General features: G+C 43.5%; 2 protein-coding genes across 6 annotated transcripts; both read right to left on the bottom strand.

The window, feature by feature from the left end:
• Window positions 1–8: 8 nt before the first annotated feature.
• LOC108108345 (transient receptor potential cation channel subfamily A member 1) lies at window positions 9–8,879 on the bottom strand. 5 transcript variants are annotated; one of them, XM_017216382.1, is made up of 17 exons: window positions 8,724–8,852; window positions 8,002–8,157; window positions 6,652–6,843; window positions 5,926–6,082; window positions 5,779–5,869; window positions 5,514–5,709; window positions 5,055–5,162; window positions 4,265–4,453; window positions 3,657–3,885; window positions 3,020–3,600; window positions 2,642–2,956; window positions 2,434–2,544; window positions 1,732–1,952; window positions 1,202–1,679; window positions 984–1,146; window positions 656–928; window positions 9–592 (listed from the first exon to the last, which is right to left on the bottom strand). In XM_017216382.1, the coding sequence occupies exons 1-17, from the start codon at window positions 8,850–8,852 to the stop codon at window positions 297–299; spliced, it is 3,885 nt and encodes a 1,294-aa protein (XP_017071871.1). In that variant the 3' UTR covers window positions 9–296. The 5 variants fall into 5 exon arrangements, with proteins under 5 accessions (XP_017071871.1, XP_017071875.1, XP_017071872.1 ...); XM_017216386.2 differs by lacking the exon at window positions 6,652–6,843 and having other exon boundaries at window positions 8,724–8,879; XM_017216383.2 differs by lacking the exons at window positions 2,434–2,544; window positions 6,652–6,843 and adding an exon at window positions 2,128–2,235.
• A 2,306-nt stretch (window positions 8,880–11,185) lies between these two features.
• LOC108108282 (otoferlin) lies at window positions 11,186–17,355 on the bottom strand. Its single transcript, XM_017216284.2, has 14 exons — window positions 17,106–17,355; window positions 16,422–16,780; window positions 16,245–16,368; window positions 16,004–16,181; window positions 15,504–15,952; window positions 14,194–15,446; window positions 13,969–14,140; window positions 12,710–13,916; window positions 12,523–12,659; window positions 12,291–12,472; window positions 12,068–12,188; window positions 11,665–11,958; window positions 11,514–11,614; window positions 11,186–11,439 (listed from the first exon to the last, which is right to left on the bottom strand). Exons 1-14 carry the CDS (start codon window positions 17,283–17,285, stop codon window positions 11,262–11,264), a joined length of 4,935 nt encoding a protein of 1,644 aa, XP_017071773.1. The 5' UTR covers window positions 17,286–17,355; the 3' UTR covers window positions 11,186–11,261.
• Window positions 17,356–17,765: the final 410 nt, after the last annotated feature.

A 17,765-nucleotide genomic window follows, 5' to 3' on the forward strand; every position in this document is an offset into this window, starting at 1 on the left:
AAAGACATCCAAATAACAATGCATACTTTGCAAATTGCATTTAAAAACTACAATAGATCTGTTGAATGCCACAGCTTGTTCAAGTTACTAAAACAGCCCATGATCCTTGCCTATAAATTCGTTGTACAATTCCTTTTAGGACCTCACACAATCCGATCTTCACATGCACACACACGATCCACTATGGGATACCTTTTTTACACACACATAGAGATAAGTTTAAATACGTGCAATTTTTCTACTGAGGACAATACACATATATAGTTATATAGCCGAGTCTCGCCTATCGGCAGGTTCTACATGCTCTTATTGAAACTCAAGGCGGCTCGTAGTTTATTCCGGATCCGTGGTGAATTCCATCGATTTCCGCCTGCTGATCTCAGGCCGACTACGGATCGTAGTTCATTAGGAGATATACCCTCATCCACATCGTCGGCCTCTGTCTTGATTTCCATTTTCTGGACTATGAGTCGCACAAGCTGGTGCTGTTGCTCCAACATCCGACTAATGTCGCGCAGCTTTCGCCTCTGCCGCTCCAATTCCGCATTGATGTAGTCATCATTGTTGTCAAAGGATATGGCGTCCATGGATGCTACACGAAAGTTAGTAATAAGTTAAGTGGTTCTAATACCAGACGAATTCCAGTTTAACTTACAATCCTCAGTAAATGGATTAGAGAACCACTTGCGAAGGATGAAATCGCAGAAGCCGAGCTTGCACTTTGTCTCATTGGGATATTCGATGAGCTCCATTTTGTCCACCCGCTGCAGCCAGACGTGGGGTAACTTCCTCTCCAGCTCTGTGTGGAGCACCACTTGCATGGCCAGCCTTTTAAGCTGGGCATTACGACGTACTGACTCAATATCGCCGACGGCCAAACCGATGAGCAAGTTCATCAAGAGAATGGGCATGAGAATCATGAAGACACCTAGGAATATATATTTGTCATATACATGGAAAATATAAGGAAACTCTATACTTACTCAAAATCAAAAAGGATGTCATGGGCACCTTCAACTGATCTCTATAGTAGGTGTTAACGTAAGTTCCTACAAAGTCCAGCTCGCCCAGCATCATCGAGAAGGTTCGCAGCAAGGACATGGGTATGTTGGAGAAGGACAAGTGGTTTGGTTGGGGGTCAATAATCTGTGGAAATAAGAGCTATAAGAATATCAACTCCCAATAATAGCCAAAAGCTCACCTTCGATAGTAGTATATAAAAAGCCAGGCCAAAAGCAATGATCAATATGGAGAATACCATCAGCACCTTAATAAGCGTCTGCAGGATCTCCAAGAACATGACCACATAGATGCCAACCTGATCGAATCTTTGAAGGAACAAAAGCAGCCGGAACCAAGATAGAAACACGGCAATTGAGGCCGCCGAATAATGGATAGTGTTGATAGCTCCATCTGGCTGAAAGGCCGGTGCTACCATCACCAAGGCGGAGATGTACATCACCCAGGATATAAGGTTTACTGTCTCCAGGATATAGTGTAATTTTTGCTGGTAAATCTGTATTAATTCCCTCATGGAGTTTAGCAATATATAAACCACGATGACCACCGCACAGAATAGAATTGCAGTGGTCCGGTTGATGCGCTCCTGACATGAATCTAAACGAATTTGGGATGCCACTGCAGGATTCTGCGTCAGATTCATGGTCAGTTGCTCCCAGCTGAAAGGGGAGGTTTGATTATAAGATTTCCTTAAGATAGATCATAACATACCCCATGTTGCAGTACTGACTCATAGTTTTGTTATCTCCAGCCTTCAATTCAATGTTGTTCATCATTAGCGAGGAGTAGATGGTTACAAATACCAGGAATATCGAGTAGATCAGCAGGTTGGCCAGGTGAAAGTACTTGCCATAAGAGTTCCACTTCATCTGCAGGTACTTCTGACTAAGCGGATGGGCCAACAGCTCCACCCGGCCATGAGTAACCATGGTCTAACAGAGATCATAGAAATATATATCTTAGAAATTTGATAAAATATTGGACAGACACGCACACAATATCGAAGTTACAAAAGCCAGATATAGTAAGCTGGTTAGTGGGTTAGTTTGGAGGACGATACACAATTGCAGAGCTCTGTGATCTTTAAGAGAGTTCGGGGACACTCACGTTCACCACGGCCAAAGGCGCGGGTCGCCACTTGGGGTCATTGAACTCTTTGCGCTTGGCCTCGATTTGTTCGGGTGTCTTTTGGTAGGGCCAAAATGAATATTTTATCTAGATGATAACCAAGTGATGATTATAGATGTTGCTGTTAACCAATTGGATGAACTATGAAACATGATTGGCTCCTAGTTTAACCCCCCGAAAAGTCTTCCCTGGGTTAACTCTGGTATCGTATATAAGGAAGGGCAGGAAGAACAACACCGAAAGAAGCATGCAACAGTTCTGGAAAGGATTCCAGTTTCCGCTTACATTCAAAGCCGGCAATGGAATGGGACTTGCGGTCGTTATCGACTCTCCGGTTTTCTCGTCGATCTTCGCGAACATAAAGGGGCATTGCAAGAATGCGAAAGAGTACTTGATCTGGTTACGATGAAATCGATTGTGGCGAATAGAAATCAATTAGCTTCGATGGAATGAGATGAGAATCTAAATCACCCCCGGGAAACGACCCACTTACGTAGAAACTCTTTGAATCCTTCTTACAGTTGGCCTTGGTGATGCACTTGTCCTGTACAGCCTCGAAAACCTTAGGCATGGAGGCAATCAGGGCCAGGGTGACGCAGGGATGCTTGTCCGATCGCAGAGCCATGACCTCATTGGCCCTCTCCTCATGGGTCACCATGGCTAGGGCCGCTTCTGGATATTTGTAGTAGATGGCGTAGTCAATGGCGCTCATATCCAAGACATTATAGACCAGCTTGCAGCCCATAGACATCAGTACGGAGATCGCATGAGGTTTGTTTTCCATGGTGGCCAGGTGAAGAGCGGTGTTCTAGAGGGATTACCCATAATTGTTGGTTCTTTAAGTTAACAAAAGGTAAGCTATTATACTCACCCCATCCTTGTCCACCTGGTCAAGCAGATGAGAGTGTACCGAATGCAGCAGTTCGATGGTCTCAGTATAGCCAGACATAGCAGCCAGCTGTAGAGGATTACGTCCAGTATGGTCCCGATGAAGCAGAGCTCCTCGATTTAGCAGCAGCTGTACTACCCTTGTATGTCCCTGCTGCGAGGATATATGCAACGGCGTCATGCCCGCCCCATCACTTTCGTTAATGATGAACGAGCCCTTCTCGGAGTCCAAAAGTTGGCGTACGGTGTTGTATCGCCCATAACGAGCGGCAAAGTGCAACGGACTCTCGTTGTTGTTGTTCTTCAGGTTGATGCAAGCCCCCAGTCGGATGAGATTCTCCAGCGAACGGATGTGCCCATCCCGACTAGCGTAGTGCAGCGGCGAACAGCCCATGCTGTCCTTCTCGTTGAGCAGCAGCTTCAGCTGCGCATGCGTCTGGCAGTTGGCCACCTGCTCGGCAAAGTCCGTCAGCCGTCCACCGTTCATGATGACGAAGTGCAGCACATTGCGGGCAGCAGCATCCTTGACACTGATACACGCACCCAGGCGTATAAGGAGGTGAACTGTGGAAAAATAAATAAGTAATTAACAAATTTTAAAAGTGAAGACTAAAGCTCACCAGTTTTCCAGCCACTACGAGAGGCCGCCAACAGCAATGGCGAACGGTGTTCCTTGTCCAGGGCATTAATGTCTGCCCCCTCAGCCACCAGATAAGATACAATATCCGGATGATCAAACATAGAGGCGCAGTGCAGTGGGGTCATCTTCTGCACATCCGTACAACTCAGGCAGAGTCTCTTTTCCATCGGCTGCATCTCAAACATAAGCTTGACAATGTCAATAGCTCCCTAAGAGAAAAACAGAGCGAGAAGCGGAATTGGAAAACCATGTTGGATTCATTCATCCGTAGTGTGTATTTCCCAACATGGGAGTGCTTTGTTTTGTCAGCGGCAAAGTCACGTTCGTCTTAGTGAATTTGCATAAGAATTTGTCAAATTAAAGTCAGCTCGGGACACTAGGACACGAGTCGAAACGAAAGGAAAACACACAGTCACTTTCCACAGTCCCTTGAAGCTGCTTTAACGCTGTTTTCCTATCGTTTACTGACCAAGAATGCTTTGTTTGCTTAACTCCTCGTGGAAATATGAGAGTTGTCAAGTGCTTGGCTGCCTGTCAGTTAACCGCCGTTGAAGGATTTTCTGAGGGGCACATGCAACATACACTCACCTGGGCACAGGCCAAATGCACTGGCGTTGAAAGATCATGTTGCTGCGTTGATATCTTTGCTCCGGACTTGAGGCACAGCTCCACAGCCTTGATGTCGCCACCATGGACAGCCGAATGGAGCGGCACGTTGCCCTCTGAGTCGTAGAAGGATATCATCTCCTCGCGGGTACAACCGCGTTGCTCGCCCCACTACAAAATATATTACCTGATTAGACAAAAGAATGATTTTTCCAGGAAATAAATATTGCTTATAAAGTCCGAGGAATCGCCGTTCCCGCTTTAATATCCATGTTAGTAAACTAAGCAAAGAAACACTTTAACATAATAAACGTTCTTTGACAAAATCCTGATTAAATAAGCCAAAGATAGTCAAAATAATACCTCATTGAGCTTGTAATTCAAAGTCAATGACCGACCAGGCCTTCCCAACATTTGATATTTTATTGTGCAGCTTAAACTTCTGGAAACCATTTTTTCCTGCTCTCTTTCGTCAGCAAGAGTGACCCATGGCAAATTCGATACTTTTTAAAGAGGACAATGACAACGCGGCGTATACGCAACTTCAATCAAGAAGCAAGGAAAATAAAAATAAAACCAAAACGAAAGAAAGTGCACGAAAGGTCAGGGGTGGGTTTAAATAAAAGGAATCAAGCAAATCGGACCATAGTCCGAAGGGGATAACTTCCACAATAAGATCAAAGCTGGATGATGTGACATAGTTATTGGTTGACTGAACGATTGCATGCAACTAAAAAATCTATATATGAACTGGGGGAAATGGGAAACTTGCCTGGAAAAAGACCTCCATTGTCTTGGAGCTGGCATTCTTGGCTGCTTCATGTATGGGATAATAACCATTGTTACAGGGCTTACGTGGGCATGCATCGAACTCAGTTATCTGGAAGATACGATGAGTTATAGTAAACAAATATAAATGTGTCTAATTTAATATGCTAACACACACACACACACACCCTTGAAAACTGGGCCTAGTCTAGGGGCAGGCAAAACAAAATTCTACTGAGGATACCAACCTTTTCTTATTTTTGTTTCTGTTTTCTATGATAAATTAAACATTAGTACGGATGAGTGTGTTTTTCGAGAGGGTGAATGACGAGGATGAGGAATGTTGATTAATGGTTTGATAAAAATCGAATCAATGCAAATAAAATGCATGAGTAAATACGAAAGCAGGGCAAAAAGTAAAAATAATTACATGAACCGATTGGCAATGACTCACTCCACTTACCAGGATGCGAGCGCACTCCTCGTGATCGTAAATCGCAGCCAAATGCAAAGCGGTTCTGCCATGTTCCCCACCCTGCTGGATATCGATGACATTCCTGTACTGACCCATCACCCTTAGGGACTTCACTTTGTTCAGCTCGGTGGCCAGGTGCACTGGCGCTTGCTTCTTCTCGTTTAGCACTCCCGTATCCACTGGACTGTAAGGATTTTCAGGAAGAGATGCTCAAAGTTTATTTGGCCAAATCAACCATAGCTAAGCGACTTACATAGACAAAAGATAGTCTAGGGCTTCGTAAGAATCGCTTTCCACTGCGATGTGTAGTGGCGTATTTCCAGCATTATCCTTCGCATTAAAGTCTGTAAATCACATTTAATAAGAAGGCCTAACTAACCGCTTTTATTACCTCACTTACCGCCATTCTGGTCGCGAATATACCGCAAAATGTTAACCCTATTACGGGCAGCAGCCTGATGAGCAGCCGTTCGTCCTTTTCCGTCCTTTAAAGCAATCCGCGAGTTGTCCGCCATGAAAAGGCGCTTGAAGTCGTCAAGGTTTCCGGACTCAGCCGCCTGAAACGGAAGAACAGGTGTCTAATAGTTTGTAGCAACTTCAATTAAAAGACTAAGCTCTGTTTGGTCAGGTCAGCACTTAGAAAAATGTTTAAGCAGATTTTAAATTTATTTTTTTATGTACAATATTCTTTCTTATTGCATTCTTATTGTATTGTAAATATTTCAATTTCCTTATTTCTTTTTAAAATCTCAAATTACGCAGGGAAACGGAGAACCTTCAAGGCGAAGGTCCATTTATATTAAATTTTTCTTACAACTTTCTGTTTGCCTTTCCAAGTGCAAAGCAAAGAAGGTACTAAACATCGTCGCACTGCAAAATGTCAATAGATTCTCAGATATTAACGCCTTCCGGCGACTGAGTAATTTGATTGTCTTATTTCTTTTTCAGTTTTCTTGATGAAACAATTTTCACGAAGACTTTTCCCAACACCTTTTTCTGGAAATGTCCATTACCAAAGTTTCCGTGAAACACTTTTGAGGAGGAAACTTAATTTTTTAAAGCCGTAGAGCTAATTTTGCGTTACACTTTTCGCTAATTAAATGAGTTTCCTGGCCAGTAGTTTTACCTCGAGATAGTCAACGATTGGTATCTTTGGCGCCGAGGACATACGCAGGATGCGTGCCCACTTTTTGGGCAGGTTAAGCGGTGCCATTGCAGTCATCTCGGCTCCGCGGGCACAGCCGCCCATCAAGTATCGCAGTGCACTGGTGAAGTCTTCTCTCTTCGGGGTCTCCTTGTCGCCCGATGTCATCGTCGACTTTAATTACATTTGTGTTTAGTTAGCCGATTAAGTCTTATTGTCCTTAGAGCTTAACTGACTTCGGGCGAAGTTTCGAGAGCCTTGGCTTATTACAGATTTTTTCCAATATAATTTCCATATGCGTTTGTTGGCTCTTTGATTTCAGCTTTGCTTTTTTTGCTATTACGTGTTGATTTACTTTGACTTTAATTCCAATTAGCAAAAAATATATTTTTTAGTTACGACAACTTGTAGTTTTGATATGCGGATTAATGGATATTTATTTTGTTTGATTTTAATTCGATTGAAAATCAATTTGATTGCGGTAACCAGAAAAAAAGAGTCACTTATAAAAACTTTAGGCTTTGATATGTATTTGTTTCTTAAATTGCAAATTTTCTAGAATAATTTATCTTTTTAAATATTTATATTCCTTTTAAGTTAATAATAATTATATTTTTTGAAACATTAGATTTTTGAGTATATTTTTGTACTGTTAAACACCTTTTACACTTTTACCACTACATGAGAAAAAGCAGTCATAAAAATATAATTTGTTATGTGTAAAAAATATATTATTTTTTAGTTTGTTCCATAAAAGAATTTATTATATTGATTTCACTTTTATTCCATAATTTGTTATTGAGTTAGGCAACCGTAATAGATGTAATAAATTGCTTTGCCACTGATTTTCTAGCCAAGTTAACTTGATTTTTGGTAAGGAGAGCAAAGGAGAGTAAGTATCCAGAGGAAACAAGAAGTTGGGTCCACGAAGGAAGAGTCGCCGAATGACTGAAATCTCAGACACAGCAGTCCTGCTTTTATAGCCAACTGACAGCAGCAGCTTCGTGTGCGTGTGGCACAAGTTTTTTCAGGAGGATGTGCTTCGTGAATTTGGTTGAACTCGGTAGTCAACTTCAGTTTCAATTTCATTCTTTTTCAAAAGGACTTGTTGCGTCAATTTTGGGTGACTATGTTAACTCGGATTTATAGTTTAAATCTTTAAATGTTTATATTTTCATTATTTTTAAAACTTATTCAGTACAAATAAAACCCGAAGGTAAGAATCAATCGCGAAGCATTTATCATAGGTTTCGCTCGGGGATTCGCCGGGGTTCTACACTTTGGAGAATTGCTACCCCACACCTGCATTTAACCCATCCCGGATCAACTCACCCGCAATATCCTGAAGGGGCTGTCACGCAAAAAGCAGACCTCAGCCGGCGGTTCAGCCGGCAGGATGGCCTCCAGCGGCGTGTCCACATCATCGCCATCGATTTCTATGCGCTTGGGACCAGCGCTGCGCTCGATTATCATTGAGAATATCCAATACTGCAAAGAGATGTCAATAAAGGTCAGTAAGTGTTTGTATATTTTCTGCATGATATCGAGTATAACTTTCCGTAAGTGTTAAATTGTTGATTTATTTTGGTAATTAAATATCGAAGAATAACTGTTAAAGCAGGGTTGCTCAACGCCTGTGCTCTGCCCATTTATTTTTGTAAATTCTCGCTGCATATGGACTTGCTAGCAGAGATATTCCGCTAACACTTTTTCGTTTTCCTCTTCCCGCCTCATTCCGTCGCTAACTGTAATATAATTTATTCTTTCTTCTTCCTGGATCCTCTTCAAGCATTAGCACTGCAATTATTTCTTTGTAACTTCTGTTTGAAATTTAGAGTTTATTTCGCAGTGGACCATAGACGTGAGTGTGAAAATGAGTGATAAGTTGCTAAGCAAAAAAAGGTTTCGTTCTTTTTCTCAGTGCACAGCTGCAAACCAATACAACAGCGTCACTACATATGTGTACGTTTTTCTGTATTTGTGTTAGTAACTGCTCTGCCGTAAGACGAAGTTGGAGACCCCAGATTAACAGTTAAAGTGTTTTTCAGACTGACCTTGCGTGCAGTGCTGCCGCTGCTGTTGCTCCTTGGCTTAGGCAGGAGCTTAGGCTGGGCCTCCATGAGATCAGGGGGCGATAGGGCGCCACACTCCCCGCTGTAGACGCTGTTATAGAGCTTGGGCATCTTTATTTCGCTCGAAGCCTGCCGATCCGTGGCCGCTGCTGTAATCGTAAAGGGCCGCTGGTCGCGACTGTACATGGTGTTTAGTATCTCGTTTCTATTTCGCAATTTATCACACATCATGGGGCAGCGGCGGAACAATCAGTGGGCTAATTAGATATTGATTGGGCTAAACGGTTTGCATACGCGTAAATCGACAGCAAGCCAATTAAGATAACCCGTCTGTCACATGATATCGCCAGATAAAAGAGATAACCCCGAGGACGACTTAATGGAGAGTACTGTATCGGACTGAAACTAAAACGTAACTGCAACTAGGGCTAACTATGAAGCAACCCTTGGCCAATTTACACGCACTCTTTATATATTAAAATATATATGTATGTATATCCTGGCTGGCTAGCAAGTCAATGGCCGTTTGTCATTTTCCCCATTTATATCCACTGCCCGAGGGAATCGAACGCGGGACTCCGTTCCGCCAGCCCATTAACTGGAAGTGTCTAATTAATGGCTTGTTTATTTTCGCCACTCGGTCAGGAGGAATTAGCATAATGCCTAGCCCCTCTTTAAATCCCGACTTACTCCATATCCATTTCCTCCAGCCTCATTTCGAACTGGTTTACCCGAGCTAAGGATTCAGACTGCAAGACTATTCAAAGTGCGCAGGAATTTCTAGGAGGATTTCTAACTCCAAATTACATTATGGAGATATCTATCTTACTTGGACTAATGAAATTGAAGGTACTAGCCCTCTAGGTGAGACAAAAACTCTGATTAATTTCAGGAAAAAAGTTGAATGAGTTGACGAAATTTGAGGCTTTCGATTAGTCTAAGTGGTGATGGTGGGCAAATATCAGCAAACATTGGCCCTTCGTCGGGGTAAATAAATCCCTTGATTAAATGACGTTTTAAGGGGTTACTTTGGGTCATGTAGTAGTGGGTTTATTAGGAGTATTTTATTTACAAAGCCTACAAGGGCTTACATAGATCTTTCATATCTTTGGCACATTAAAAAAATGTAATAAAAAAACTTAAGACTTAGATTTTTAAGCGCTTTCACAAGTCACCTTAGTTTTCTCCAAAACACTCGATTCCTAGCTCCTTTTTCTCACTCGATCAGCGTTTAAAGTATTTCCTCAGTGAGTAGCAGACAAGAGGCACTTACATTTTCAATCGACTTTGAATTTAAAGAACTTAAACTTGATTTTGATTTCCGCCAAGACTAGAACAGAGCACACGGAGCAGGCACAACTGCGGCAGCAGCACGAATTTTCCGAGTATTTTGGCACTGAGTTTAACCGCATTTAAGGCTGCTTGCCATATGTTGCACTGCCGATCCGTTCCTGCGACGTGGCGGAAGCACTACAAGAACGCGAACAAGGACCCAGCAATGCCTGCGATGGCAAAGGGATGAAGCTATAGGTTAGAGCTAAAATAATTTCAAACTTTCACAATTGTGTTGATGGACATCGGACACTTTAATTATAAAAACTAAATTGGCACCTTTTGACTGACTCTGGCAAGGAGCAATTTATCCCTGGAAGTTTTTTGCTGCTAAGTAATTTATGAACCGACAGCTCCGATAGCTGGACACCAACTGAACGTGGCAGCCTTTGGACCTTTGTAAGTTTCCCAGAACGGTTTAGACCAGCTCGGGGCGGTCCTGATAAGCAATGGCAGCGTTTCGTCACTCTCGTCTCGCTTCGCTGCGACTGCCGCCATTAACACATTAACACTCCGACATAATCGAACCGATATAGATACAATATACGAGTATATAGAACATCCACAAAAACGAGCGAATTGCCATTTTGTCACCCACATGGTGAAATTGTCGAGAAGCTCTGGGATAGTTCTGGATGCTTTAAAAGGCTTCTAACGGAAGTAAATGGATTTTCCCCACTCTCAGTGGGATTGGAGTGGGATATGTAGCTGGAAATCAAGGAGTTAGAGCATATAATTATAAAAAACTGATAAAAGGTATAAATATATGTTAGTAAGGCCTAATCTAATCCTCGATACCTTAATATCCCTTAAAATACAGGTGTTTTTAAATAATTTAAAGCTCTGATGGAAAAACTCATACTAAAAACATATAAGCTTAACAATAAAACATACATATGTACGTATAAAATCCTCTTAACTTCTTATATCGACCAGCGTCATAGCACAGGTCAACTTGTTTCAGTGGGGTTAAGTCCCAGTCCCAACTATTATCGCTTTCTCCCTGCACTTTCACTACAGATGGCTATTAGCCAATTCAATTAATTACTTTTTAAGCGACGGAGCAGAGCAGGTCTAATAAAGAAACAAACAATTTATTAAAAACTTTAAGAGGGAAAAGAAAATTAAATTTATCAACCAAATAAACAGAAAAAAGCAATAAAAGAAACAAAAACAAAAAGTATAACATCACTCAAGGGGAATGGCCATAAGTTTGCCGGGAAGATTGGAAAAGAAAAGTACCAATCCCAGGATAACGATCAGAATGAGAAGACTCCAAAGAACATACTTTCTAATGGCGGGCCAGAGGATGTGCCGGAAAGACTTGCAGGGATTCGTCAGTGGATTGAAAGAGGTGTCCGGCCGGCTGTAAGTTTTATATATTACAAAATTGTTAAGGAAAAATCTAAAAATATGATAAGTGAAAAACAAGAAGCTTACAAGGGAGGCTCCAAGGCCATTGGCGGGTCTTGGCCACGGCCAGCCGGCCGGTTTGCAGCCTCCACACCTGTGCATATTTCAATGTTCAGCTGCATTTTCCCCTGAAATAAAGATTTAAAATAATCACCTTGGTAACACCATCACCACTCACCGTTTGAACTTTAGTTTTAGAACGAATTTGCGAAGGTTTATTATTATTTTCCAGTGGAAACCAACCGTTGATGACCTTGCGCTTGAAAAGATTGATGCGCTTCCTCTTCTTGGGATAAGGCTTACATAAGAGTTCATTTGGATACGGGGCATACATATTGGAAAGATTCAGCTCAAGAGCAGCCAGGTACTCATCCTTGGACAGCACATCCTTGTCCCAGACTTGTAGATAGATAATCGGAAGCTTCTTAAATTCAATCTCCTCCAGCAACCCCGCTTTCCGGCGGATAACCATCTATAAAAATACAAATTGTAAAAGGAAACGAGAGCCATCGGGATAATTAATAAGGATAAGCAGCTTGGGTATTGTTTACCCTGACCAATTAGGCAAGGTCAAGGCTTACCAGGTCCTCGTTGGGGGAATACTTCATGTCGAAGACCATGCGCCAATTAAATGCCGCATCTCCGGCAAATGAGCGGTAATGGATATCGGTCGTTTGCCGCTTGTCCTCATCCTCGCACCAGCTGTGAAAAACACCGAAAAACGTTGGTAATTGCATATCGTTTACTCGGATCCACTTGTATCCCACGGATAATAGGCATCACCCCTCTGTTACACCCACTTACCCTATCACATAGATGTCGCTCATTAGTTTGCCGAAAACATTTTTGTCCCCCATTTGGATGCCAGCCAGATTCTTGACCACAACACGCACCTCAAAATCAGAGGGCGGTACTGGGGTTATGTCAATGGGATTGGGGACATAGATATTGGCCTCGAACAGCTCTATCCACAGCTGGAGCTTACCCTGGAGAAGAAGTTGCTTATCTATCTGATATTTTATAATGTTTTTATTACCTGTTCTACGTTTGGAAAGTCCTCTCGACATAGAGAGCGTGTCTCTACATGCTCCGGCACCAGTTTGTAGCCAAAAGACGGCAATTTATCCATATTCTTAAGCACTGCCAAGCTTAGGCGCTCTTGCAGCTCCTCATCTGACAAAGAGAAAGAGTAATAGAAATTATATAATCTAAGCGAAACCCACCTTTAGAGATCACAGTCTCATCTCCAAAAAGCATCCCATCCACCTCAATAACATTGCCATAATAGTAGGGAGGCTGAATGCCCCTTCGTTGGCAGAGCTCTATGAGGATTTCCGAGGGCAGTTTCAGGTCATGCCAGTGGTTATAGCCACTCCTTGTATACTCATTGGCCAAACCCACTGTTGCACGATGCCTAGTTCTCCAGCGATCCTCCAGATCGATATTTGTCTGGCCAATCACCTCATCCTTGACTTTATCGTGATCATATACCATGATCTGCAGCATATGATCTCCTGGTAGCGTAGCCTCCATTTCGAATAGGCGCCCAAAAACTGGGTTGCTATGATTGGGGGAGAAGTGAGCTCTATCGGAGACCATCTTGCCGCCCAGGAACAACTTCACATAGCAATCGGAGTTACCTTTCAGATCTCGAGGACGCATCTGGACACCCTGCACTATATAGACACGAACTAATAGTTTTATGGTCTCACCCAGTGCCTGGAGGGTGGACTGATATCGGGGGTGTATAGGATTCGCCATTGGACGTGCCATGTCGCCACCACCTCCTTGATCCTCGAGAACCGAGCACTGACAAGGGGTTAACTTAAGTTGCAGCTTCAAGGTGGCATAGATATCCTCTTTGGGAGGACCTTGCTTCTTTAACTTGACACCATGAACTAGCTGGACAGGCACTGCCCAGTCTTGAAGGTAACCAAACTGAGCCTGCTTCTCCAGTTCCTCGTGGTAGATGACCAAACGGTGTTTGTTCTCATGGCTAGTCTCTGCTGCAGTCCAATACATAGAGTTATAGAATTTGGTCCACCAGGTGAACTCTCGCTCTTCGACCAATTCGCTGTCATCCAGATCACCAGCATACCTTAAAGCCCTCCGATTGGCATAGGCAGCGGGTCGCAGACCCAAAGCAAACATCAGTCGCATCCACCAGCTGTTGATCCTCGACGGTTTGGCATCCTCCTCTTCCCATTCCAGTTCATCATCCTCATCAGCGTCATCCACGCTAACCGTAGTGGAAACATCACCAGAAGGCTGCTCTTTTTTGGACACACACTTAAGGGTTCTGTCACGTTGCAGGAAGTTCGAGGAATTGGGAATGAGTGCAGCTCCCAAGGTAGACTCGCTGCTGTAGCCGGAAAGCAGGACATCCGTGGCTATGATTGCTGGCCAGTAATCCTGCTGGTCAGGTAAGCTCTAAAGAGGAAAAGGGCTTATAAGAAGCCAATACCATAGAGCATTAACATACCACCACTCCCGATGCATAGGCCACCAGGAAGTTAATGCTGTTGCGGACGCGCGCTGTGGAAGGTCCACTTTCCAAGACCAGATCACCCATCATCACCTTGATCTTCCGTTTGCCAGCCGAACTCATGCTGCTTTTGGAGTAGTTCCGCAGACCCACAAAGAAGACCTCTAAGCTGAAATGGAAATCAGATTAGTATCTACTAAAAAAACTTTAATCCAAACTTACACAAAGTTCTGCATATTAGGTCTGATGGCCACTGGAATGCCCGTTGCCAGATGTGGCTCTTTGTTCATGTCTTGACTACTTGGTTCCATAGACAGCTCGATGAGCTCCGCAGACATCAATACCTCAGCTTGAACAGAGCCCTTCTTGGTCACTGGCACCCACTTAAGTGGAGGTGGGGTTAGGTGCTTCAATTTCTGTAGCTTCTGCATAGGATTCTTATACCAGCCCAATCTGCCTGAATCCTCCCAACTGGAATCGGTGGATCGATCTTCGCTGATAACGCTCATTGGCAGACTTCCCAAACCCACTAGATCTTCTGGGAGACTTCGTTCTGAGTTGTAGAACTCCAAGGCGAGAAGAGGTGGATTCTTCAGGTATAGACTAACACCGCCTGGCAGAGACAACCAGCTAAATGTAATCACAGCATTCCAAATGGGCGACAGGGTACCAGGAGATGTGTAAGTTTCGCAGGTCTGCTCGGCGAACAATACTCTCAGGTGGGAGTCACAGACGCTTTTCTTTTCACTACCAGGACGGATTTTGGCCTGATGGACATAAACGTGGCACAGAAAGTTAGTCTGAGAGGGATGTGGCTGCCACAGCATCGGCTCGACGCAATTCCAATCATCACTTATAGCCGAAAGGAACTCCTTTCGCTCCCGTTCCACAACAATTGATAGGCATCCTGAGACTATGGCTGTGGTGCAACCGCAATTGGGGCAGGTATGCGTGCACCCGAAGGCCTTAAAAGAAAAGCTCCTAAGACGCCAGCAAAGGGTCTCTTGACTCTGCTCCTTATTCTGGTGTTGCAGGTACAGAAAGAGCTTAGCGTTTAACCGACAAACTCCCAAATCCCTACCACCTGCGCTGAAGGAAAGTACCAGTTCCGGCCACTCGTCCTGCATTCGAGCCATACTAGAAAGGGATCCAATTTCAGCCACCAAACGCTGCAACTCATTAGCCACATCCGCAATGGAGGCGTCCAAATGCTCCAGAAAGCAGCTCCGCAAACTCTGCTTTAGTTGATGCAGCTTTTGCGGCAACTTGGCGAAGTAATCGAGGAGGTAAAGCTGCCGATTGATGTCCCATGTGGTACGCTGTGGCTGCACATCGTGATCGAAACGATGAGCATCTAGACCCTCCTTAATCCTCCTAAGAATATTTCGGACAATAGCCTTCAGGCACTTGGCTTGCTCATCGTCCTGAAGGGGATGCTTTAGCTGGAAGACCTTAAAGGTGTCCAGCTCAGAGCGCTGGTATTTATCAAGAGAACATTACATAGGAATAAGGAAGATAGGTTGAAATCCTACCATGTAGTTGACTATATCCAGCATGAAGAAATCACTTTCGTACTTGGCCCGATTGTCCGGCAAGCGAACACGGAACATACAGGAGCGGAAAGGTGTTTCCCGTCGGAAGCTCTTCGAGTGCATGGTAGACCGGAAGCGATCCATCGAAGTCCTTAACACACCCTCTAACACATTCGAACTGTGCTCAGCTAATCGAGCGGAGATTTTGTAAGCACTGGCCGTGGCCTGGATGTGGTGACCCATTAGTGGAAGGAACTCTACCAAGTAGATATCGTCGTGCCAGAAACGGCTCTCATCGAGGCCAGGTACCGTCTTGGAGGCCAGCGTGTGGGTGGGCTGGGAATCCGTCAGCATCTCAGATCGAAGTTCCATTAGAAGGCGACCCACATATACCATGGGATTGACAGGATCGTAGAGATGTAGGTAGGTGGGTCCCAGGGATGGGGTTCCTGTGGATTCAGAAGGTGAAAAAATAGTGACCATGAAGTCGTTGAGCTAACCTTTAAATGCGATCTCGTCCAGGGACAATTCACACTCAGCCACGCATTTCCATTGTAGTAGCTCCTGGGCAAAGATAAGGATAAGGAAACGCTGCGCCACCGAAGGGTACATCCAGGCGAAGTTGATCTCATGGTTCCACACTGGCGTCGTCGTGCTCTTGGCCACCGGGGTTTTGCCCTTGAAAGGATGGAATCTGTACTTTAGAAACGGAAACATAAGTCAATGCCAAGCGCCAGATACATTGAAGCCGGCAAACGATACTTGAATCATGTAGTTACTCTGCCTGATGAAGTAACCCCGATAGAAGGCGACGAAGTAGCGGATATTGCTTGGGGCAAAGGCGTTGACGTTGGTCAGGAGATTTCTAGGAATAATGGTAAATAATCTCTCTTAAAATCAATATCACTTTCAGCTCACTTCTCAATATCATCATAATCCTGATCCACCGACCATTTATTAAGATTTTGGGTGTCCTGGTCTTCAGATCTAAGACCAAGGGACACAGGACTATGCTGGGATACGATGGCCAAATCGAGTTGCAGATAGCCATGTGGTTCAGTGGCAGCATCCAGCGGTTGATTTTCTCCAATGGGTGCCTCCAAACGACCCCATTTTTTGAAGTAACCATGATTGGGCTGATTCCACACACTATGTAGATCTACTAGTAGCTCTCCAATTACCACATTTTTCTTATAGGTCATGTGTTTCTTCAACTCGAAAAGGATCGTCAGGCGCAGGAGTTCGGTTAAGGTACAGTGGAACTCAAAGACAAAGTACTAAGGGGAAGTTATATTTAAAGAAATATATGTAGCAGGCGGTTACACTAATATGTGTAACAAACAGTCACACTAACTTATCTATACACACTTAGTGTAAGCACATTCTATTCCTCTCCCTTACTTTTGCATAAAGATCAGGCTAACGAACACTATGTGTGTCCTGTTCGCACGATCAGCAAATGTCACCAAAGCATGTACGAATTAGGATAAGATAGAATAAGAAAAAGGAAGAAAAAACACTTCGTTTTTCACCATAGAAGAGAACAGCTTGTCATTAACACGTCTGCATACGTACATACATACATATATAGTCAAAGCTCACCTCATTGAAGAAAGGATTCTCTGTATTTGGAAAGGACTTGGTGCTCTTCGTAATCTTGTCCAGACTAATCCGGACGTACAGGTCCCCGGTGGCCACGCCCACTTGTACCGCCTTGTGAACGGTAATGCAGATGAGGAACTCCTGCGGGGCCCCGGCAAAACAGTCCTCCATGTAACTCATGATCTGTCCAACTGGGCTAGGGAACAAGGTTCCCTGATGGGCATTTTCAGTATTAGATCGGAATTTGAAAATTGGAAAACAGGGGCAACGGATTTTCAGGGCTTTGTGTGAGCAAAGGCTCATAGCTTGGTTCGGTTAAACTAGAAAAAACTTTAAATTTTTATAACAATTTGAAGTTTAAAAAAATTGCTTGTGTTTTTATTTTATGTTCTAATTTTTATCGTTTTTATCTGAAAATTTGTAATAAGATAATGTTAAATTAACTTTTTGAATTATTATAAAAGAAATAAAGTAGGAGTTAAAATTCTTTAACTATGAAATAATAACAACACTACGGACCCTAACGGGTTAAAGATATATGTATGTACATAAATAAATCTATCAATCTGGCAACTATGAAAAGCTCACCACTGGCGAACCGAGCTTTCGTCCGGAGCAACCTGCTTTCCGCGCATGTATTGGTGGTGGCTGTGACTGTGG

The sequence above is a fragment of the Drosophila eugracilis genome, unplaced genomic scaffold (genome assembly GCF_018153835.1).
Source record: "Drosophila eugracilis isolate 14026-0451.02 unplaced genomic scaffold, ASM1815383v1 contig_1825, whole genome shotgun sequence".
NCBI classification, from domain to species: domain Eukaryota; kingdom Metazoa; phylum Arthropoda; class Insecta; order Diptera; family Drosophilidae; genus Drosophila; species Drosophila eugracilis.